Here is a 22,810-nt window from a genome sequence, read left to right as displayed (position 1 = left end):
GACTCATGGCCATTGCCAGGGCAGTCCTGCTGAGCAGCCGTCTTTCTGCCCACGATGCTGCAGCCCCCCCCCCAGTCACCAATCCCACCCCCAGGCTGAGAACCCGCTGGGCAGGGTGGGAGGAGCCAAAGGCTGGAGGTGGGACCTGCTCCCTCCCCCGCTGCAGGGAGACTGGTGGTGCAGCTGACCCTCCCTCCTGCAGGGGACGACCCCCCCTCTCTTGCCACGGCAGGGGGAGCCATCCTGCTACTCCTGCACAGAGATGAGCACCGTATGAAGTTCTCTTTGACTAGTAGTAGTATCAACATGTGGAACCCCTTGCCACAGGATACAGCTGCCTTTCCAAGGGGATTGGACCACTTCAGAGGAGAACCCATCGGTGACTGCTGGTAACACGACTAAACGGGACCTCCTAACCCCAGTTGCTGCTGGGAGGCCCGAGGGGAGAGGGACCCTCCTTGGCCTGATGGCCCCCGAGATAGACCTGAGGGGCACCAGGGGCTCAGGCAGAGGCTACCTGGCCAGCCAAAAGCTCAGAGAACCAGGTTCAAATCCCCACTCTGCCCTGGATGACCACCCTGCAGAGCCTACCTCACTGGCATCCACCGGGCTGGGAGGGGAGGGGGAAACCAGAGCTGCTCCACAGTTGCCCCCAGGCCTTGGCACAGCCCTTGCTGCGACTGCAGCGGCACACAGGCCAGGAGGAAACCTGCTTCAGCTTTGCTGAAGAGGAGCCAAAGACCCATCATCCATGACACAGCTGTCAGCAAGGCCCCCCCCCCCCAGGGGGCAGGAAGGGAGAAAGCGTGGCCAGGCCAAAGGGCAGGGGCCAGCCAAGAGGCAGGAAAGGAAGGCCTCCTCCTCCTCACCGGCAGCCCCCCCCCCCAAAGAGGAGGCAGACAAAAGGCCGCCTTTTTTCTTCAAGAATAAACGTTTATTAAACCCAGAGAACAAGACTCCGGCACACCAGAAGGACACTTTTTTGCAAGTGTTGCTGAAAACTGTGCATGAGTTATCATGAACTGCAAAATGGGTGATCTGTTTTCTTTCATCAATAAATATACAAAAATAAATTACATTTTCTTTTTTAAAAAGACGAGAATAAGACTGACGGCAGAACGGTCAGCAGAACAGGAGTGCATCATGGGGCGGGAGGAGAAACAGAACAGGCAAGAGGGCAGGAGGCCCGGCCCGGAAAAACCCCTTCAGGGCTAGAACACTTGACCGCTCGAGGGCCTGGCCAGGATTCAGCCCATGTGCTCGAAGGGAGGAGGAAGACACAGGAAAGGGCCCAGCAGAGCCACGCTCCGCCCCTGGCAGCTGTTCCTTGCCGGAATGGAATTGGGACCTTCAAAGGAACAAGCCAGGCCAGGCCCCAGAGTCCCCCCCACACACGTGGGGCAGACCAAGCCCACATCAATGCTGACTGGCCTGGTGCTGCCAAGACTCGCTCGTGGCTTCCTTCCAGCCAGCCCCACGCAGAGGAGGAGGTGAAGGGGACCTGGGGCTCGAGGCTGCCAGCAGCCCGCCTCCCAGGAACCAGGAAGACTCCTCAGGACTCTGCCGCGCTCCAGGTGGTCCCTTCTCCAGTCTCTCTGCAAAAACACCAACCTGCCACGGGCCAGTTTTGCACCTCCAAAGGCCCTCAGGATAGGGGGGGCGGGGCTGGTGGAGCAGACAGCACCAGAGAGAGAAGCGCCCACTTTGGCCAGCTCTATGTGGCACCAGCAAGAACCCACCCCTCAGCCGGGCGCCTCTTCTGCTCTCTCTGTCCACAGCAATAAATACGGAGGAGCTCAGCTGCGAGAGAGGCACTTGCTCCACTCCCTTTGGCACCTGGATCCTCCACTTCAAGTATGTCCCAGGAAAGAGGTCCTGCCTGGGGGAGGGGGGGAGCCACCGGCAGGAGGGGCCAGGCGGCCTCACGGGGGAAGGCCCACGGCGCTGAGCTGCTCCCTCAAGCCCAGGAGGCTGTAGGCAATGCGCTTCTGGTGTCCAGGGAGGCGCACCCCAGTCCTCTGGATGTCCCTGGGGGAACGGAGGGGGAGGTCAGGGGGGAAGGCAGGAGCCCTCTTGCTCTACCCAGGTGGATGGAGACCACGGGAAGATTCTCCCCCCCCCCGCCCCGGCGGCCTTCGGGATGCACTGCAGGGAGCCCGGGTGTTGCACAGCGCCCTGCCTGCCCTGCCCGATGGGAGCAGCCTCCTGCCTTGGGGAAACTGAGGCAGGCAAGAGCCAAAAGTGGGGCTGCTGTGTGCTTCACCCTCCTCCCCGCCCCCGCACTCACTCGCTGGTCATCTGGACCACCTGCTCAATGTGGTCGTAGCCGGCGGCCGCAAAGCGCTCGGTGTACTGGCGCATCTTGATGGACTCCAGCCAGTCAGCCACTGTGCGGAAGGGGGTGCCCTCGGAGCCGCTGGTGCTGGGCAGACGGATGGAGACCCTTCAAGGACACAAGAGGGCCCCCGAGGGCTCGTGAGAGGCATTCCAGGCTGGGCGAGGGGCAGCTCCTGCAGCAGCGATGCCAGTTCCCCCTCCCCAGCCGGCCCGCCCCTTGCAGCCCAAGGTGGCTCCTACTGACCGAGGGTCGAAGTCTGCCAAGGGCTGGAGGGAGCTGGGGGAGCGGAGGAGTTTGTCCAGGAGGCTGGTGATGTCGCTGAACTTGGGCCGGCGGCTGCGCTCCTGCTGCCAGCACTGCAGCATCAGCTGGTAGATGGCGGAGGGGCAGTCCAGGGGGGCCGGGAGCCGGAAGCCTTCGTTGATGGACTTCATGACCTGTGGGGGGGGGGGAGGTGAGCAAAGCAAGAGGAGCCCTCTTTGTGCCCACCACTCCAGCGCTGGAAGCATATGCAGCGGGGGCCCCATCCCCACGGCAGGGTCTCCAGCAAGCCATCTGTTCCCGAGGCTGGGGCCCCTCCTCAGCTGGGCCTTGGCACTGCAAGGGGCAGGACCTGGTTGGGAGAGGGGCACTGGCCTGCTAGGAAGTCCGTCAGAGTCTCAGTCTCTCTCTCACACACACGCACTGACACGAGAGAAGGACCAGTTGCCCCCACAAACCCCATCACGAGGCCAGTCTGTGCTGCACAAAGTGAAAGCGCTGCGCATGAATGCTGCACAGTGCAGACCAACAAAGGGCCAAGGCAGATTGGACCAGCAAGACCGCCATCAGCTGGTGGCACCTGTTTGGTCCACAGATTCAAAGAAGCAGCGGGGGACACAGCAGTGGGAATGAAGCCCCCCCAGAGGAGCACTCACCTCGTGGTTGGAGAGCTCCCAGTAGGGCCTTTCCCCATACGACATCACCTCCCACATCACAATCCCATAGCTCCAGACATCACTGGCAGAGGTGAACTTCCGGTGTGAGATGGCCTCAGGCGCTGTCCAGCGGATGGGGATCTTCCCACCCTGTGGGGGCCAAGGCACAAAGCACCATGGTTGCCATGTGGGGCTGGGGTGGGGCCTGCCCATGGAGGGTGCTCAGCCCTCCACAGCCAGCACGGTGGGGATTTCTGCCTTCCCTCGGGACTGCCCCAGCCCAGCTTTCTTTCCCCGACTCTTCTGCCACACGCTGCTGCTCCTCCTGCCAAGCGCAGAAAGAACCAAGTCAGGTGCCAGAAAGACAGATCCAGCCCCTGCTCTGGCCAGCCCAACCGAGCAGCACCTGCTTAGCCCGGAAGTCTCTTCCTGGAAGTGCCCCTTGGGTGTCCCTCTCTCCCTTCCTGACTCTGGGCCGCCTGCTGGCATTCCTGGGGAGCAGAGGGCATCACTCACGCTGGTGGTGTAGGTGGCATCAGCATCCTCCTCCAACACCCGAGAGAGGCCAAAGTCCGAGACTTTGCAGACCAGCTGGCTGCTGACCAGGATGTTGCGAGCAGCCAAGTCCCGGTGGACGTAGTTCATGCTGGCCAAGTACTTCATGCCTGCAGCGATGCCCCGCAACATGCCCACCAGCTGGCTGGCACAGAACTCCCCATCTTTCTCCTGCCGAGACAAGGCCAAGGCTGCTCTTTTGGTGGCCGTCTGCCTCCTCAGAGGCCGGCCTGGGTTGCAGGGACTGGGGGAACCCCTACCGCCTCCCTCCCACCCCCACCCAGGCCAGAGGGGGCTCTCTCACCTGCAGGAACCTGTCCAAGGCTCCCTTCTCCATGTATTCCGTCAGGATCATGAAAGGCTTCGCTGCAAGAAGCGAGAGGGTGAGCTGCCATGTGACGCCTGGCCACGACCCACGACTCCTAGCCCAGCCCTCCCGCTCCCTCGAGGCAGGGGGCTTACATCTGGAGACCACGCCCTCCAAGCGGATGATGTTGGGGTGGCTGAACTGGCCCATGATGCTGGCCTCGCTCAGGAAGTCGACGCGCTGCTTCTCCGTGGAGCCCGACTTCAGCGTCTTGACGGCCACCGGCAGCTCCTTCTTGCCCTGCTTCAAGACCCCCTTGTAGACCTCCCCAAATTCACCTAAGGGGAAGAAAGGGAAAGCAATGGTGGGGGGGGGGGGCTTCTCCTCCTTGCTGCCAGCAACTCTCCCCTCTGCCTCCCGACCCCCTACCTGCCCCGATGACCTTCTGCCGGGAGACACAGGAGGACGGGATCTCTGTGGTGAACTTCAACACAGCCTGCCCGGGGTCTTCATAGGTGTGCGGGTCCACGTACGTCTTCAGTGGCTTCAGCTGCTCTGAGGAGCCCAGAGATGAGGAAAAAAATGCGGTGAAGGGCAGACCCTGCTGTCGCATGGAAACCCGTTCCACTCCATGGGCTTACAAATGATGATGGTGATGATATTGAATTTATATCCCGCCCTCCACTCCAAATCTCAGAGTGGCTCACAACCTCCTTTATCTCCTTCCCCCACAACAGACACCCTGTGAGGTGGGTGGGGCTGGAGAGGGCTCTCACAGCAGATGCCCTTTCAAGGACAACCTTTGCCAGAGCTATGGCTGACCCAAGGCCATTCCAGCAGCTGCAAGGGAAGGAGTGGGGAATCAAACCCCGTTCTCCCAGATAAGAGTCCGCTCACTTAACCACTATGGCTGACCCAAGGCCATTCCAGCAGCTGCAAGTGGAGGAGTGGGGAATCAAACCCAGTTCTCCCAGATAAGAGTCCGCTCACTTAACCACTATGGCTGACCCAAGGCCATTCCAGCAGCTGCAAGTGGAGGAGTGGGGAATCAAACCCAGTTCTCCCAGATAAGAGTCCGCTCACTTAACCACTATGGCTAACCCAAGGCCATTCCAGCAGCTGCAAGTGGAGGAGTGGGGAATCAAACCCGGTTCTCCCAGATAAGAGTCTGCTCACTTAACCACTGTGGCTGACCCAAGGCTATTCCAGCAGCTGCAAGTGGGGAATCAAACCCAGTTCTCCCAGATAAGAGTCCGCTCACTTAACCACTAGCGCTGCCCCAAGGCCATTCCAGCAGCTGCAAGTGGAGGAGTGGGGAATCAAACCCGGTTCTCCCAGATAAGAGTCCGCTCACTTAACCACTATGGCTAACCCAAGGCCATTCCAGCAGCTGCGAGTGGAGGAGTGGGGAATCAAAGCTGGTTCTCCCAGATAAGAGTCTGCTCACTTAACCACTATGGCTGACCCAAGGCCATCCCAGCAGCTGCAAGGGGAGGAGTGGGGAATCAAACCCGGTTCTCCCAGATAAGAGTCCGCTCACTTAACCACTATGGCTGACGCAAGGCCATTCCAGCTGCTGCAAGTGGAGGTGTGGGGAATCAAACCCGGTTCTCCCAGATAAGAGTCCGTACACTTCACCACTACACCAAACTGGCTGTCTAGTTTAGAGGGAAGGAGGCCAGTAGGAGAGGTGTCCTTCTGTCCCTGAGGCTGTGGCTGCATTTTGCCCCCCTTCTGGCTCTCTGAAAGGGACTGCAGGCGCTGGAATGGCTCCACTAGCTCTTCTGGGCTGGGCTGGAGACCCCCCACTCACCATTCCGGGAGAAGTAAACGTCCTCTGACGTCTGTCGTGCTCGCAAGTTCTTCTTCCTGAAAAGATCCCCAGCAACAAGAGGCTGGAACCAGACCTCTGCGGGAGGAAAGGCAGCTGCTGCCCCTTTCCTCTGGACACCCCCCCGTCCCAGATGGCAGCAATACCCTTCTGAGACTCTGGCCTGCACTGCACTGGTCTCAAGGCCTTTCCACCCACCCACGCAGGCACACTCTTTCCCATCAAACGGCCAGGGCAGCCATTTCTCCTGTCCTGGACACGCACATGTCCACCTTGCTCTTCCTCCAGAAAGTGCAGGGAAGACTCTGTGGCCCTCCCCTTCCTCCCCCCCAGAGAAGAGCCCTTGGTGGTTCTGGGGGCGGGGGGGCTGCAGACCTAGTCAGCTTGGTGGCCAAGCTGGCCTCTGAACACAGGTCCCCCTACTCAGATCTTTGCAGCAGACCCTTGGCTTTATCCCCTCCCCACCCCTGGCAGGCTCCAGAGGCCCCTCTCACAGCCCTGCACATCTGCTCTCTCTCTCTCGGCCAGAAGACTTGAAAAGTGCTGCTAAACCGTGGCCTTCATGGGTTTTGAAGCCAACCGAATCACCCCAGGACAAAAGGGAGAAGCCTGTCTTGGAAGTGACCTCAGAGACTCAGCCGCCCCCTCCTCTCCAGAGAAGAGAGTCGTGCCTAGCAGGAGGGGGAGAGGGAAGCCAGGAATGCCCTGAAGATGAAGACGTTCTGGGCCTATGCCCACCCCTCTCCCCCGAAAAAGGCCAGAGCCCAGCTGCTGACGGGGCCCGAGAAGGAAAGAACCGGGACCAGGGCTGCCTGTCCAAGAGCCTGCAGGGCCTCAGCTGCCCAAAAGCACCCAGCTGATGCCACGGATGCCCCCCTGGAGGAGCCACCGAAAGTCTGCTCAGCCTCTGGGAAATACATACCGCTGGCGAATGAACAGGACAACGGCCAGCAGCACAAACGCCATGAGGGTGAGGCCAGCAATGGAGCCCCCGAGCACTGCGGCAGTGCTTCTGCCTTCAGAGCCTGCCAAAGAAAAGAAAAGGGGGAGGGGGGTCAGGGAAAAGGGAGCGCCCGCCCGCCCCAGGACCCTCCTCACTGCTGCATTAAGAGGAGCACTCACCTTCATCAAGTGTCTCAAACTCGTGCTCCATGCTGTAGGGCCCGTGGCCCTCCTGGGTCAGTGCCTGAACTCGCACCAGGTATTTGGTGCTTGGGGTCAGCTTCAGCAGGGTCACCGAGCTGCCTTCACAGCGAACCACCGAATAACTGCTCTCATCCTTCTGCAAAGCGAACAAATCCAACAGTTCTTCTGGGAAGGGCCCTCATTGGCAGGGGGAGCAGCAAGAGCAGAGATGCCCGGCAAGGCAAGGCAAGGCGGGGGGTGGGGGGGGAGGAGGGTACCTTCTTGCTGTAGGTGACCTCATATTTCAAGACCTGCCTCTGCTGCCGGAGAGGGACTGTCCACGAGAGGGCCAGGCTGGTGGCGGAGCGGCTCGCAAGGGTCACGGAGGTCACTCGCGGAGGCTCTGAGCAGAGGGGCAGAAGGAGCAATGGCCATGTGCCCTGGGTTCACCCCCTGTCCCCAGCACCCTTGGATGTCACCTGCTTTGCTTTGGGCAGTGTCCGGCCCAGCCACAACAGGACGGGGACAGAACTCAGCACCACCACCCCACACCCCATGGTCAGAAGAGCTTGGGGGCAGACCAAAGACTCTCAGCCCCCCCCCCACCTTCTCCCAGGGGCTGCTCAGAGGCATCTGGGATGCAAACTGGAACAACCCCCCCCCCCCCAATTTTAGATACATGCAGAGGAGTTTAGCAGAGGTTTTGAGAAGATGAGGTTCAGTATGGCCAAGTGCAAAGTAATGCACATCGGGGCCAAGAATCTCAGCTGCAAATACAAGTTGATGGGGTGTGAACTGGCAGAGACTGACCAAGAGAGAAATCTTGGGGTTGTGGTAGATAACTCACTGAAAATGTCAAGACAGTATGCGTTTGCAATAAAAAAGGCCAACACCATGCTGGGAATTATTAGGAAGGGAATTGAAAACAAATCAGCCAGTATCATAATGCCCCTGTATAAATCAATGGTGCAGTCTCATTTGGAGTACTGTGTGCAGTTCTGGTCACTGCACCTCAAAAAGGATATTAGAGCATTGCAAAAAGTCCAGAAAAGGGTAACTAGAATGATTAAAGGGTTGGAACACTTTCCCTATGAAGAAAGGTTAAAACGCTTGGGGCTCTTTAGCTTGGAGAAACGTCGACTGCGGGGTGACATGATAGAGGTTGACAAGATTATGCATGGGATGGAGAAAGCAGAGTAAGAAGTCCTTTTCCCACAATACAAGAACTCGTGGGCACTCCGTGAAATTGCTGAGCAGTCAGGTTAAAACAGATAAAGGGAAGTACTTCTTCACCCAAAGGGTGATTAACATGTGGAATTCACTGCCACAGGAGGTGGCGGTGGCTACAAGCATAGACAAAGAGGGGGTTAGATAAAAATATGGTGCAGAGGTCCATCAGTGGCTATTAGCCAGTGTGTGTGTGTATAATTTTTTTTGCCACTGTGTGACACAGAGTGTTGGACTGGATGGGCCACTGGCCTGATCCAACAGGGCTTTTCTTATGTGACACAGAGTATTGGACTGGATGGGCCACTGGCCTGATCCAACAGGGCTTCTCTTATGTTCTTATGTGACACTGAGTATTGGACTGGATGGGCCACTGGCCTGATCCAACAGGGCTTCTCTTATGTTCTTATGTGACACAGTGTGTTGGACTGGATGGGCCACTGGCCTGATCCAACAGGGCTTCTCTTATGTTCTTATGTGACACAGAGTATTGGACTGGATGGGCCATTGGCCTGATCCAACAGGGCTTCTCTTATGTTCTTATGTGACACAGAGTATTGGACTGGATGGGCCACTGGCCTGATCCAACAGGGCTTCTCTTATGTTCTTATGTGACACAGAGTATTGGACTGGATGGGCCACTGGCCTGATCCAACAGGGCTTCTCTTATGTTCTTATGTGACACAGAGTATTGGACTGGATGGGCCATTGGCCTGATCCAACAGGGCTTCTCTTATGTTCTTATGTGACACAGTGTGTTGGACTGGATGGGCCACTGGCCTGATCCAACATGGCTTCTCTTATGTTCTTATGAGCCAGCTGAGAAGAAGACTGCACAGGATCTTGGGGCTCTGAAAGCAGAACACTGGATCACAAGTGGGCTCTGGAAGGGGCAGCAGTGGGGAAAAGGGCAAACGCCACCCCTAAGGGGCTTACTAAGGAAAGCGAGTGACAATCAAAGCAGCCAGTGTTGTGCTTCCCTTGTCGAGAGCAGCCACATTTGTCATTTGCATCTGCCTCTCTGCACAAGGAGCAACACACTTGGGGCGGGTCCTTACCTGTCTGGTTGATGCTGATGCTGGTGACCGCAAAGCTCCGCTTCGGGCTGAAGGAGGACACGCCATTCCTGGCCTCCACCGTGAAGGTGTAGTTGACGTGTGGCTCCAGGTCGCTGATGGTGAGGGAGGTGCCGGTCATGGCACGAGCCTCCTCTGAGTACCGGACGGCGGCATCGCAGGGCTGCCATTCCCCTGCCTCCGGCCCGCACTGCTGGCATGTCACGCTGTAGGTGATGTCCTGGCGGCCCCCGGTGTCCTGAGGCGGGGACCAGCGCAGCTGCACCTTGGCCCCCAAACCTATTGCTCTGGCGCCCCACGGAGCAGAGGGCGGGCCTGCAGGAGATACAAGGGGGTGGCCCCAACCCACATTTCACTGGTGTGGCTCTCGCTGGTGGAGTGGCATCCAACCCTCAGCCACACCCTGCTTTGCCAGACCGGAGCCCTCTGCTGGCATGCCCCATTCTCCTGGGACCCTCATGGACGCCATCTGCCTCAGGCAGAGCAAGGTCACAGCCCCCCCTTCTGCTCTATAGATGCCAGAGAACTGGAGGCTCCATTCCGGCCCATTAGCAGACCTGGCTTCGTTGACTGTTGAAGCCCTTTGCTTTCCCAGCTGTGAAATGGTCTCATGCTTCAGTTTCCATGAATGGGAACAGGCTAAACACCCTCACCTCAGAAGGTGAGCAGGGAAAGGTTTTATTTTTAAAAAAGGGAGTGTGTATGTGTTCTGTCCTTTTCTGGGCCGCAGACCAAGAGGCCTCTCTCCCACTTACGTGTGCAGGGCAGAGAGACTGGGTCACTCGAGGCCCGGAAATAGCCTTCCTGGCAGGGGCACAAGGTGGCACCCTCAGAAGATGGCAGCGTGTGCAAGGGGCACTTTGAGCAGGCGCTGTTGGAGATGTCCGGCTTGAAGAAACCAGCGGGGCAGGCTGCAGAGAAGGGAGACCAAAGGGCAGGGTGGGGGGTCAGCAGAGGGAGGCCTGGCTTCAACCAAGAGATCTCGATTCAAATCAGGTTCTGGCAAGGCACTCTCTTGGCCTCAGGGCTGTGAAATGGGAAGAAGAGCACCGCACGGTCTTCAAGGGACTCTGCTCTTCAGCTAGAACGACACGCTCTCAGAGCAGGGGTCTGGTGGGCATGTGGGCATCCCGGAGCATTTGCACTGGGAGAGGGGGCTAGGCAGAGGAACAGGTCACGCCCCTTTCCTGGCACAGCCCCTACTTCCCGAGGAAGCAGATTTCCTCCCCAGGGCCCCCTGGAATCCCATCACTTCCCTGAGGGCCGGAAAGGCTTTCAGCAGCTGGAGGGAACACCCCGCCCCCCAGCCCCGCTTCTGCAGGGCTCCACAGCCAGACCTGTTGGGTTGCCTTCCCCAGAGGCAGCAGAGCTCCCCCACCCCCACCCGGGGGAGATGCCCTCTTTGGGGAGGGGCCATGGCTCAGCAGCTCTTGGCTGCCTCCACTTCCCTCCCGGCCAGAAGGTCCCAAGAGCCCAACAAGGCCCTTCCTGGCCCAGAGAGACCCAGAAGGGAGCCACAGCATCTGGGCCTCTGCACCCCCCAAGTCCCTGGGCTCTGGACTTCTGCCCCAGCCATGCATTCACTGCTTCTTGGAAAGAAAACAGCCATCCTGCCTGCCTGGCTCTTGGGAGCTATTATGACAAATATACAGGCTTCGGTGTCAAAGTGACAAACTGGAAAAATCACTGAAGATTAAAATGATCACCACTATTTGCTACAACACATTGCCACTTACATGCACACAATAGAAAATACTTGATGCTTTATTGCGTATATGTAAGTGGCAGTGTGTTGTAGCAAATAGTGGTGATCATTTTAATCTTTGGTGATTATTTCCAGTTTGTCTCTTGGAAGCAGCTGCTTCAGCTACAGCCCCTGCGCCTTTGAGACCCGGGGTGGGCGCAGCTGAGTCCCTTCTGCTTGCTGAGCAACGGAGGGCAGGCAGAGAGAGAGCTGCTGTGCTCCCAGCAGGCAGGAAAGCCCACCAGCAGTGGGGGGGGAGGGGGCTTCAGGGGAGCCGCCCCTCCTCTCCTCACATTCCTCTTCAGTCCTGGAGCCATTCTGGCAGTGCTCCCCTGCCTGCCCCCCCCAGTCAGCTGCCCTGAGGGAGGGTCCCAGAGACACAATCCACCTTTTCAAAGAGGGGTCTAAAGTCTTAGACTAAACGAGCAACAACAACAGTGTGTGTGTGCATGTGCACCACACACACACACACGGAGTTCCCCACCTCCCAAGTGGTGGCCCCCCCACCCAGTCAAGGAGAGAAGGCTTCTGTGCCAGTTGCCAGTCAGCCTGCCTGCCCCCTTGTTCTGCTAGGATGAGGGGCAGGGATGGGAACGCAGCCCCTGCAAGGCCCCCAAAGGCAGCCCCCTTGCTCTTTCCCACCTGGCTTCTCCTCCCCTGCCTCCAGGGCAGCCCCCTCCCCACTTTGCATGCAGGGGGCCTGGGAGAAAACCTCACAGACGCCTCCCCCACTCAGCTGCTGAGCTATCTTCTCCCCCTGTGCTTGGCCAGCCTGGGGCAGGGCATACTGGGAGGTGTAGTCCCACCAGGAAGGGCTGGACAGCTCTCCCCCCAAGTGACCAGGGGCTCACAGACAGGCACCAAGCTCCCCGGAATCGGATGGCCTATAAAGGTCGCCCCCGAGCAGACTGCTTGCTGGAGCACCCTGCCCACCCCCCAGTCTAGGCAGGTGGGTGCCTTTGGGGCAGGACTTGGCCAGGGTGGGTGGCCAGTGGCCCGGGAGGGGGCAGGGCCGCACCACGGGAAGGAATCCACCTGCCAGCGGGCCAGGGTGGGCGCAGCCAGCAGCCCTGTCGGGGAATAGAACAGCTCCTGGCTGCATGCCCCTCCCATGGTGGGGGAAAGGCCAAGTGAGAAAGAGAAAGGGAGGGGGGAGGCCCTGGCAGCGCAGGAGTGGCGGGGAGGGGGGGAGAGGGGCTGTGTGCACACAGGAAGGCCAGGATTTCCGTGCTGATTATCCCTGAAGCCCAGCCGCCTTTGTTTCCTGCCCACGGGCCTCTCCCTTTTGCACTGCACCAGCAGCCAGGAGGGCAGGTCGGAGGCCCCACACAAAAGGGCACATTCTTTCTTTCCTCCTCCGCCCCGCCCACCCGCTGTGGATGCTGCAGCCACTGGTGGGGGAGGGGGGAAGCAGTGCCAAACAGGGCCCAGCCCCTCCCCCCTGGCGCCAAGGGGGCTTCTGGGTCAGTAAGCGCAAGGCCCTTCCAGGCAGTTGGGGGGATGCTGGGAGGGAGAGTCCTGCTCCTTCTGAGTCACCAGCCCCAAAGCCTGGGATTTGGGGGTGGGACCTAGCAGGGGGGGTGGGGGAGGCGCCTCATCAGGGGATGAACGGAAGCAGGAAATCATCTGGCTGCAGACCAAGAACGCTTGATCTTCTTCCCCTCCTTCTCCGGGCCTTTCTCCCAGGCCCAGGGAAATGCTGCTGATCTCCGCTTTGGGGGCAGGAAGCAGTTTTCTCCAGGCCGGGGCTTGGCCATGGATCCCGGAGGGTTTGGGGGGGGGTGGGGTTAGCTATCTTCTGGGCATGGAGCAGCGGCCACTGGGGATGTGGGGGGAGGCAACCTGCGGGGGGTGGACTAGATGACCATGGAGGCCCCTTCCAACTCTGTGATTCTAATTCTCACTTTTTCTAACCAGCTCCCCAGCCAAGCATCTCACCAGGTCCTTCTTCACCTCTGCAAAAGGGGGCACTGCCTTCGGCCTCTCCAGCCAATCAAGGGAAAGAGGGCACAGCCCGTCACCCCCCTGCCCTTCGCCCACCCCCAAACCTCCCATCACAGGGAAACAGCTCCCATCTGGGGGGGGCTCAGAGCCCACCAGAGCATTTCAGGGACTTGTGGCCCCCTCGGGACACCCAGCAAGGGCCAGCTCTGCCAGCACCTGAAGGAGGGAGCTCCGCTGCCCACAATGGAAACCTCCCCCGCCACCGACTGACCAGCTGCATTGTCTGTGATGCTTGCAACGGCCCTGTGAGGCAGGACAGGCGGGAGAGGGAGAAAGCCCTCCCTCCCGCAGACCCCATGTGAGCCAGCTCTCTGGCCCCAGGCCTTTCCACAGGTGCACCTTGGGGGGGGGGTTTCCTCTCTCCCCCACAGGATGGCATGGCATAGCGTGGCTGGGATGGGGCAGGGGGACAAATGCCCACTAGCCCCTCTTCTATGGCTCCAGGCAGGCATACAAAGACCAGCACGGACCGCCCCCCCTTACCTCTGCAGCCACTATCCCCTTCCTGCTCGTGGCCCTGGCGACAAAGGCACGCCCCGATGGGCACCAGCCACTCGCCGTCAGCATTGCAGTGCATGGTGGGTTCCTCTGCTGCTGCCACCGCGCCCGCCACACACGCCCCCTGCACCTTGGCCAGGGCCTGGGAGTCGGCACCAGCCACTGTCTCGGGGAACTGGGCCAAGTTGTGGAGCACGAGGGGGCACTTTTTGTAGTAGATCCGGACGGAGAGGAGGGCCACGCAAGCCCCGATGTCCTGGAAGGCCACGTAAAAGCCCTTGCGTGAGAGGGGCCCCACCGAGCGCACCTCCACGTTGATCTTGACGTTGCGGGCAGCAAAGTCCTCGCGCACGGTGACCTCGTCGGGGGCAATGGTGTCGATCTTGCGGAACTGCCGCTTCTGGAAGTTGGTGCCATAGTCCACGTCCGACTCGGCGTAGTAGAGGTTGAAGGTTTCCTTGCAGGCGCCCGTCCTGCTGCCGGGGAAACTGTTGCAATCCCGGACAGTGAAGTGGAGCTCAACAAAGACCCGCTGCGCCTCGCCACGGTAGATGTAGTTGGTCCTCAGCCAGTTGTCCTGGTCACCCTCCATCACGTTGCAGACGGAGTAGATGTAGATCAGAGTCTCGTTCATCACGTTCTGCAGAAGATCCCACTGGGGGGGGGGGGAGCAGGAGGAGAGAATTGGAGCCAGTAAGGCATGAATGGCCTGTGGAACTCGCTGCCACAGGAGATCTGGTGGAGACTAGAAAGAATGGCAGGAGGCAGGGAGAGGCAGAGTGTGCATGGAGCTGTCCTCCCATTAGTCAGTCCCTGTACCGCCCCCATCTTTCAAGTTTTGCATTGCCTGTGCTGACTGGCAGCCGCTCTCCTGGGTCTCAGACAGAGAAAACCTCGACCCTTTCCTAAAACGGAAAAGGGGGGGCCACAGAAAGCGCTTTGGGTCCCCCCCCAGGAGAAAGGCAGGGACAGAAAACAAAGCAAATCCACCAGGAACTGGGCCAGCAGGTGGCCCCCCCTTCTTTGGGGGGACCCCAGCTGGTCTTGTTCAGTTCTTAACAACCAAAGCTAAAGACAGATTTGCCTTTTGTGAATTTGTCTGAGCCATTTAAACATCCGCATGCTCAAATCACCCCTTGCAGGTACTAATTCCAGACAGAAGGGATTTTTAAAGAAACATTTGCATTTGTTTGTTTGTTTCAGTGATACCCGTAGTGGTTTCCCCCCCCCCTTCTCCTCCCCTCCCCTGTTCACCTTCTCTACAACCCTGTGAGGCAGGCTGGGCTGACAGCGTGCCTGGCCCCAAGGGGGTACCCAGCAAGTGGGGATTCTGCCCAGGGCCTCCTGGATCCTAGGCCGACACCCTCGCCACCCCCCTTGCCAGAGAGTGCCCCCCAGGCCTCCCTCTGGCCCTCCCCCCCGTCAGCCTTGCCAAGAGAGGAAGGGCAGCTCTTCCTCCTCCCCCCCAGCTCCCAACAAGGGTTGCCAGCTCTGGGGTGGGAACCCCCTGGAGATTTGGGGGGGGTTGGGGCAGGGGGCTGGAAAGCATGAGGCTTGAGGAGGGGGAGGGCAGAGGGGCAGGGGAACTGGACATCTTGCTCACCTGGAGGCCACTGGAATTCTGGGAGCTCTCCAGCCACCACCTGGAAACTGGCATCCCAGCTGAGCCTGGGCGCCACTTTCTCTGGGGGGAGGGGTCAAACAGACTGGGCTTGGGACTGCCCCTTCCAGGAGAGGGAGGGACTGGGAAGGCGGGGGGGGGGGAGGGGAAGAAAGACTCCGACATGGTGTGCGGGGCCTGCAGAGACAACACAGCTTCCAACCCCCCAAAAGAAAAGGGGGGGCACTCCTGAAAAGAGCCTGAGGAGGACGGAGCAGGCCTGGGGGTGGGGGTTGAGAGTCAGCCAAGCAAGAAAAAGGGTGGGGGGTTAGCCTGCCTAACCCTTCCCCATCCCCGTCAGTTCCATAATCCTCACAGCCCCCCAGTTGCTGTGCGAGGCCAGTATTCGGGCTGCCTCCCCCGAACTTACCCCCTGGCCGTAGGGATGGTGCAGCCAGCCGAGATCCCCCTGCGCCTTGGCAAAGTCCAGCAGGGCAACTGCAAAGGGGAAGCACAGAAGGTCAGCCCCCCTCCCAGGAGACAGGCCGCTGCCTGCCAGCCATGACTTGAGCGGGGCGGGGGGGGGTTGACAGTCTAGAGGGTAGAGCAGCTCTTCCCAGACCCCGTGCAGAGTGGCTGGTTGGCTGGCTGGAGGGTCCTGGGCCCAAGAGATCCCCATCTGGGGGGGCTTTGCAGGATCCCTCCTCCCCTCCCTTCCTCCTGGCAGTCCCCCCCCCCCAGCCAGATCCCTGGCCTCCTGGGCGGGGTGGGGAGACAGAGCCCTAGATAACCACCCAGCCCCCTCGCTGCCCCCTCTGGATCCTCCCTCCCTCTGGGGCAAGGACTCTCTGCACCGGCTCTTTATCCCCCAGGCTAAGACGGCCTCCATCTGGGCTCCCACAGGAAGTGCATCTCTGCCAGCAGACGCTTGGGAGCCACTGAGCTCACCCCTCTTATCACCACAGAGCCAGGCCCGGCAGGCTTCTGTTTGTCACCACCCGTCAGTCGGTATCCAAGGAAATGCCCAAGTGCTGAATCAGGGGTGGTTTGTTTGTTTGGGAACAGGGCGAGGGTGGCGGGGGGAGGGCAAAGGGCTCCGGCACGCCAAAGAGGGGAATGGGACCCATTGGAGCCCTGGGAGAGGCCGGGCTGCTCCCCCCCACCAGCAGCTCCCTTGGCCAGACACCTCCATGGAAGCCCCAAGACACCTCTTGAGGAATGAAGGGGTGGGCAGAAGCCACAGTGGCAGGCCTGGGGGAGGGAGGGAGGGAGGAAGGGAAGGGAGGGAAGGGAGAAAGGAAGGAAGGGAAGGGAGGAGAAAAAGGAAGAGAGGAAGGGAGGGAGGGGAGGAGAGGGAGGAGAGGGGGAGGGAGGAAAGGGAGGAAGGGAGGGAAGGAAGAGAAGGAGGGAAAGGAAGGAAGAGAGGGAGAAGGGAAGGAAGGGAAGGAAAGAGAGGGAGGAAGGGAAGGGAGAAGGAAGAAAGGAAAGGAAAGGAGAAAGGGAAGGGAGGAGGAAGAAAGGAGGGAAGGAAGGGAGGGCAGGGGAGGCAGGAGGGCGGGAGGAAGGAAGGGAAGAGGAAGAAAGGGAGGGAGGGGGAAGGGAGGGAGGAAGAAAGAAAGAAAGAAAGAAAGAAAGAAAGAAAGAAAGAAAGAAAGAAAGAAAGAAAGAAAGAAAGAAAGAAAGAAAGAAAGAAAGAAAGAGAGAGGGAGGGAGGGAAGGGAGGAGAAAGAAAGGAAGAGAGGAAGGGAAAGGAGGGAAAGGAAGGAAGGGAGGGAGGGAAGGAGAAAGGGAAGGAGGGAAGGGAAGGAAGAGAGAGAAGGGAAGGAAGGGAAGGGAAGGAAGAGAGAGAAGGGAAGGGAGGAGGAAGAAAGAAGAGAAGGGAGGGAGGGGAGGCGGGAGGAAGGAAGGAAGGGAGGAGGAAGAAAGGGAAGGAGGGGGAAGGAAAGGAGGAAGAAAGAAAGAAAGAAAGAAAGAAAGAAAGAAAGAAAGAAAGAAAGAAAGAAAGAAAGAAAGAAAGAAAGAGAGGGAAGGGAGGGAGGGAAGGGAGTGAGGGAAGGGAAGAGAAAGGGAGGGAGGGAAGGGAGGAGAAAGAAAGGAAGAGAGGAAGGGAAAGGAGGAAGGAAGTGAGGGAGGGAGGGAAGGAAGGAAGAGAAGGAGGGAGGAAGAAAGGAAGGGAGGGAGGGAAGGGAGGAAGGGAAGGAAGGGAAGGGAAAGAGAGGAAGGGAAGGAAGGAGGAAGAAAGGGAGGGAGGGAAGGAAGGGAGGAAAGGGAAGGAGGGAGGAAGGGAGGAAAAAAGGAAGGAAATGAAGGTAGGAAGGGAAGGAAGGAGGAAGAAAGGAAGGAAGGAAAACAAAGGAGAGGGAGGGAGGGAAGGAGGACGAAATGGAGGGAGGGAGGGAAGGAGGGAGGGAGGGAGGGAAGAGAAGGAGGGAGGCGCCATGAACTCCAAAGGCCTTTTCATGAAGATTGCTGGAGGTGGGGCTGGGAAGTCCCCTGTGTTGCCCTGGCCCGGCCCCTCTGTGGGCTTCTCTGCCGCCCCCCCCCTGCCCTCCCAGACTTCTATCCCCTGCCCTGCAAATCTCTTCCAGAAGATGGATGAAGGAGGGCTTCTGGCTGCAGGAGCATCTCCGGGGAGGGGGGCAGCCGGGCTGCTTGCCTATTTCAGCCGCAGCTCCTGGCACTTTCAGGGAGGGGCTCCCCCCAGGCCAGCCTCTGTTTGGGAGCAGTGCGAGGAAACGGGAGGAATGGGGCCAACCTGGCAGAGAAGCAATCGGCAGCCCCCTTGCCTCTGCCCTAGTGCAGCCCCCCTCCACTCCTCCCACCAGCATCTCTGTTCTGAGGGCGCCACCTCAGCTGGGGTGTTGGATAAGGCCTAGGGGCTCCCAGCTGCCCCCCCCCATCCCGAGGCACCACTGAGCTCCCAGCCGCCAGCAACCCCCCCCCCCCCCATGGGACAGCAGCCCACAGCCTTCAGGCTGAGCAGAAGTCCTGGCCAGAATCCCCAGCCAGGCCGCCTCCTGCTGGAGCCAAGCCCTTCGCCTGCCAGCCAAGGGCTGACTCCTCCCCTGCCCACAAAAGGAGCTCGGGTTGGGGAACTTTGCGGTGGGGGGGGGGGGAGAGATTTTGTGCTTGCTTTTTTCTTTGTGCAGAAAAAGCAATGCCTGGCTTTGCTTGGGGAGGGCCCTGTGGTGAACATATAGAGAGCCCTGCTGGGTCAGACCAGGGAGGGTTCCTCTATAGTCCAGCCTCCTGTCCCACACAGTGACCAGCCAGTTCCTCTGGAGGGCCAGCAACAGGGCAGAGAGGCAGAGGCATTCCTGAGAAGAACATTGGAAGAGCCCTGCTGGGTCAGACCAGGGAGGCTCCATCTAGTCCAGCCTCCTGTCTCACACAGCAGCCAACTAGTTCCTCTGGAAGGCCCACAATTGGGCAGAGGCAGAGGTCTTCCCCTGAGAAGAACATCAGAAGATTCTTCCAGGATCAGACCAGTGAGGGTCCATCTAGTCCAGCATCCTGTCTCACACAGGGACTAGCCAGTTCCTCTGGAGGGCCCACAACAGGGCAGAGAGGCTGAGGCCTTCCCCTGAGAAGAACTTCAGAACAGCCCTGCTGGGTCAGACCAGGGAGGGTCCATCCAGTCCAGCTTCCTGTCTCACACAGGGACTAGCCAGTTCCTCTGGAGGGCCCACAACAGGGCAGAGAGGCTGAGGCCTTCCCCTGAGAAGAACATCAGAAGAGTCCTGCTGGATCAGACCAGGGAGGGTCACTTAGTCATAAGAACATAAGAGAAGCCATGTTGGATCAGGCCAACGGCCCATCAAGTCCAACACTCTATGTCACACAGTGGCAAAAAATTTTATATACACACATACACTGTGGCTAATAGCCACTGATGGGCCTGTGCTCCATATTTTTATCTAAACCCCTCTTGAAGGTGGCTATACTTGTGGCCGCCACCACCTCCTGTGGCAGTGAATTCCACATGTTAATCACCCTTATAGTCCAGCCTCCTGTCTCACACTGTGGCCAGCTAGTTCCTCTGGAGGGCCAACAACAGGACAGAGAGGCCAAAGCATCAGAAGAGCCCCACTGGGTCAGACCAGCAAGTGTCCATCCAGTCCAGAATCCTGTCTCACACAGTGGCCAACATCAGGGCAGAGAGGCCAAGGCCTTCCCCTGAGAAGAACATCGGAAGAGCCCTGCTGGATCAGACCAGGGAAGGTCCATCCAGTCCGGCCTCCTGTCTCACGCAGTGGCCAACCAGCTGCTCTGGAGGGCCAGCAACAGGGCAGAGAGCCTCTGACTGTGGAGGTTCCCCTCAGCGGCCAGGGCAGGTAGCCATTGCCAGACCTCTCCTCCAGGACCCCGGCAGCCCATTCCCCCTTCCAGCCCCTCTCTGGGCCCAGGAGTCTGTCCTGAATCTCCTGCCCGGCAGCTTCCTTGAGCCCCGCAAGTTCTAGGAGTTCCGGAGAGGGAGGAAAAGCTCTCTTGGCACCTCGCCCACAGGCGTCACTCTCCGCCCTCTGCTCTTTCCAAAAGTGACCCCCCCCCCTTCCCCGGTGCAGGGGAAGAAGACAGCAGGCCTCTCTGCACCGCTCGAGCGCGAGACTCTTGGGGGAGCGGCCACCTGGCCCCGACAGCACCGAGAGCCGCCTGCGCGGGCCGGCGGGGCGATGTTTCCAGAATTCGCCCCACACGAGAGGGAGCCCCCCCGCCCCCGCCTCTTCTGCCCACCAAGACCTTCCCGTCTGCCGGGGGGGGGGCTGCGGAGTCCCCAGGAAAGGCGGGCGGCAGACCCCCCCCCCCCCGCACAGGGGCCCCGACCCCCAAGGCGGCAGACCCCCCCCCACTCCCCGAGGACGCCCGCAGGCCGCAGAGGCGCCCAGGCTCCCTCCCTCCCACGGGCCGGAGGAGGAGGGCGGGGGGCGGCGGGGGCAGGGGGCGCCCGGGGCTGCCCCAGAAGGGAGGGGGGGAGGCAGCGCAGGGCGCGCCGTCGGCGGGCGGGCGGGCGGGGCTGGGCGCTCCTTCTTCGCGGGCTGACTCAGCGGCGGCTCCAGGGGCGGGCTGGCGGTTCTCGGCGGCCCCCGCCCCCCCCCCGTCTCCCTCCGGGCCCGGCGGCCCTGCCGGCCTCCCCCCCCCCCCCGCCCCCTCGGCCGCTCACCTTCCCGGCCCCGGCAGCCGCCCAGCAGCCCGGCCACGAGGAGGAGGAGGAGGAGGCGGCCGGCGCGGCCCATCGGCCCGGCCAGTCACGCGCGGAGGCTTCAATGGGAGCCGGTGGGAAACTTCGGGCCCACTTCATTCATGCCCCGCCCTGACGTCACGCCGGCCACGCCCCTCGGGAGGGGGGGCCTCCGGGGAGCCGCCCCTCCAGCATTGCCCCGCCCCCTCCCGGCCCCTTCTTTCTGCCCCGCCGGGCCTCGGCTCCTCCCTCGCAGCCCAAAGGCCGGCCTCGCCTCGGGGGCCCCGCTCGTTCGCGCAGCTGCCGTCGGGGAGAGGTGGGGGCAGCCCCCTGCCGGCCCCGACTCTGAGCCTCGCCCCAGTGGCTGGAGGCAGCCGCCCCCCTCCCCTCCCTGCCGCCGGGCATTCAGGCCGCCCCCGGGAGGAGCCCCCCCCCCCCCGCATCAGGCGGGGCAGCCGCCCCCTCCCCCCCCGCCCCCCGCCTTGCACTTACTCACGGCTGAGCTCAGGCAGGAAACTTCTGCCTGGGAATTCATCACCCCGAGGGGGGGGGAGGAAGGGCGTCGCAGGGCGGAGGCCGGGGGGGGGGTTCTGGTTTGCTTTAATAAGATCCCGGTTTGCGGGGGGGGATTGCAGGCCCCTGGGGAGTTTGCCGCTGAGCAGCCCCCCCCCCGCGAGCCCCCCCAGCTCAGACTCTTCACTCCCGCCCCGCCGCCCCTCTCCTGGGCCCTGCGCCAGCGCCTGGGGCCTGCGGCAAGCGGGCGGGGGGGGGGGCGCCTCCTGCTTCCCCTCCCTCCCTTCTGCCGGAGCCCCTCGAAGACCAAGGGCGTTTCATGTCTCCTGCCAGCCTCGGGGTGCCCGAAGCCCCCCCCGCTTCCGCAGACCACGGAATGGCTCTCTCACCGCCCCCCCCCCCCCGGCTGATGTCACGAGGCAGGAATCTCCCCCCCCCCCCGCATCATAGGCCGGCCTGAGAAGCATCAAAGGCAGCCCGGGATTCCTTCGCTCACCTCGAGCGCCAGCGGCGGGAGGCGGCCCCTAAAGAGGCGAGGAGGACCCCTGCCGCCCCCCCCCCAGCCGCCATGGGTGGGGCTGGGGGGGGACTGCGCCGGGAGCCCTTCCTCGGGCGAGGGGTGCAGGGGGGTGGGGCGGGGGTGGGCTGGAGGGACCTCGGGCTGAGCCACCTGCTGGCCTGGCGCGTATGGGCTGCAAGGGGGCTGTGCTGCTGGGGCAGAATCCTCCGGAAGGCCCCCGGCCCTCCCCCCATAGAGACACCCCTGAGCTGGGGTGGGGGCTGGCGCGTCTTTCTTTCTGGAGACCCTCCCCCCCTCGCGGGCTCAGGCCCTGCGCGTCTTCCGCTCCGCGGGCGGGCTTCGTGCTTTCGCAGAAGAGCTGAGCCTGAGCACCACCCGAGCGAGCTGCCTTGCTGGGAGGCGCCTGGTGACTCCTCTTTCTCGGAAGGAGCCACGGCCTGCAAGTCCCTGCTTGCGGACATGTAGTCTCTGCAATGCGCAGACCTGGGGCCCGGTGACTCGCCCTCCCCCATCTGGGAGCGCTTGTCTCCACCCAAAGCATCTTATGCCTCTTGTTCCCTTCCTTCCGGATAGAGGCCCAGCCAGCCTCAGGGAGCCCCGGAAGCCAAGGAGTCAGCCTCCCCCCCGCCTCCACCTGGAGGGTTTCCTGATGCTGCCCCCCCGGCCCCCCTCCCGCAAGACAGCGATGCTGATTCTGCGATCTCGGGGAGCGGGGGAGGTATTCGTGACGTCCTTGCAAGGTGCAGGGGGTTGGACTAGATGACCGCGGAGGTGCCACGTTCCCACTGGAGGATTCTCTGATTCGGAGACGTTCCTCTGCCTTCCTTCCCGCCATCAGAGCTCGCTGGCGCTTCGCTGGGCGGAGACACCGACTGGAGCCCCGCTGGGCAGGTTCCTTGCCAGGGCTGGACCGTCCCTCCCTCCGCAGTGCAACTGCTGCCCCGGCGGCCCCCTTCCACCCCCCATGGACCCCCCAAAGAAGAGGGTCTCTCGCCATGGCATGTGGGGGGAAGTCCCCTTTGCAAGAGGCGCTGCAGTTTGGACAGACCGCCCCCCCCCTAGCTCCGGCCGGGTATGCTTGGAGGGCAGCCAAGGCAACAGTCTGGGATCGGTCCCCCCCCCCCCCAGCGGAGCCTGCCGGGCGCTGCCCCTCCTCACCAAGGGCCCACGCGGCTCGCCTATCGGGCGGGAGAGTTTTGCTGGCGCGGGGTGGGGGGGAGCAGAGGCCGTGTCACCGACGGTCCCAACCTTCTCCAGTGCAGCAGCCCCGCGGAAGGAAGGAAGGAAGGAAGGAAGGAAGGCAGGCAGGCAGGCAGGCAGGCAGGCAGGCCAGGGAGATCTCGCGGCAGCGGCGGCGGCAGGGGGTGGGGGAGGGC

General features: G+C 61.2%; 1 protein-coding gene across 1 annotated transcript; it reads right to left on the bottom strand.

Annotated features, from left to right (window-relative positions):
- Positions 1 to 912: 912 nt before the first annotated feature.
- Positions 913 to 20,488, bottom strand: EPHA2 (EPH receptor A2). Its single transcript, XM_060258704.1, has 17 exons — positions 20,384 to 20,488; positions 15,653 to 15,720; positions 13,608 to 14,277; positions 10,132 to 10,287; positions 9,359 to 9,691; positions 7,352 to 7,476; positions 7,071 to 7,230; positions 6,871 to 6,973; positions 5,931 to 5,986; positions 4,547 to 4,672; positions 4,273 to 4,455; positions 4,115 to 4,176; positions 3,772 to 3,981; positions 3,256 to 3,405; positions 2,582 to 2,775; positions 2,288 to 2,443; positions 913 to 2,028 (listed from the first exon to the last, which is right to left on the bottom strand). The coding sequence occupies exons 1-17, from the start codon at positions 20,454 to 20,456 to the stop codon at positions 1,923 to 1,925; spliced, it is 2,931 nt and encodes a 976-aa protein (XP_060114687.1). The 5' UTR covers positions 20,457 to 20,488; the 3' UTR covers positions 913 to 1,922.
- Positions 20,489 to 22,810: the final 2,322 nt, after the last annotated feature.

Source organism: Heteronotia binoei, chromosome 18, assembly GCF_032191835.1.
Source record: "Heteronotia binoei isolate CCM8104 ecotype False Entrance Well chromosome 18, APGP_CSIRO_Hbin_v1, whole genome shotgun sequence".
Lineage (NCBI taxonomy): Eukaryota > Metazoa > Chordata > Lepidosauria > Squamata > Gekkonidae > Heteronotia > Heteronotia binoei.
This window is presented reverse-complemented; position numbering and strand designations above follow the sequence as displayed.

What these genes read in the sequence shown, in the direction of transcription:
- EPHA2 (XM_060258704.1), bottom strand. Translation starts at nt 20,456, where the DNA reads ATGGGCCGCGCCGGCCGCCTCCTCCTCCTCCTCCTCGTGGCCGGGCTG. An exon ending in CGGCTGCCGGGGCCGGGAAG is followed by an intron (nt 15,721 to 20,383) that starts GTGAGCGGCCGA and finishes TCCCCTTTGCAG; the next exon opens with TTGCCCTGCTGGACTTTGCC. An exon ending in ATGCCACCTACACCACCAGC is followed by an intron (nt 3,406 to 3,771) that starts GTGAGTGATGCC and finishes TGGCCCCCACAG; the next exon opens with GGTGGGAAGATCCCCATCCG.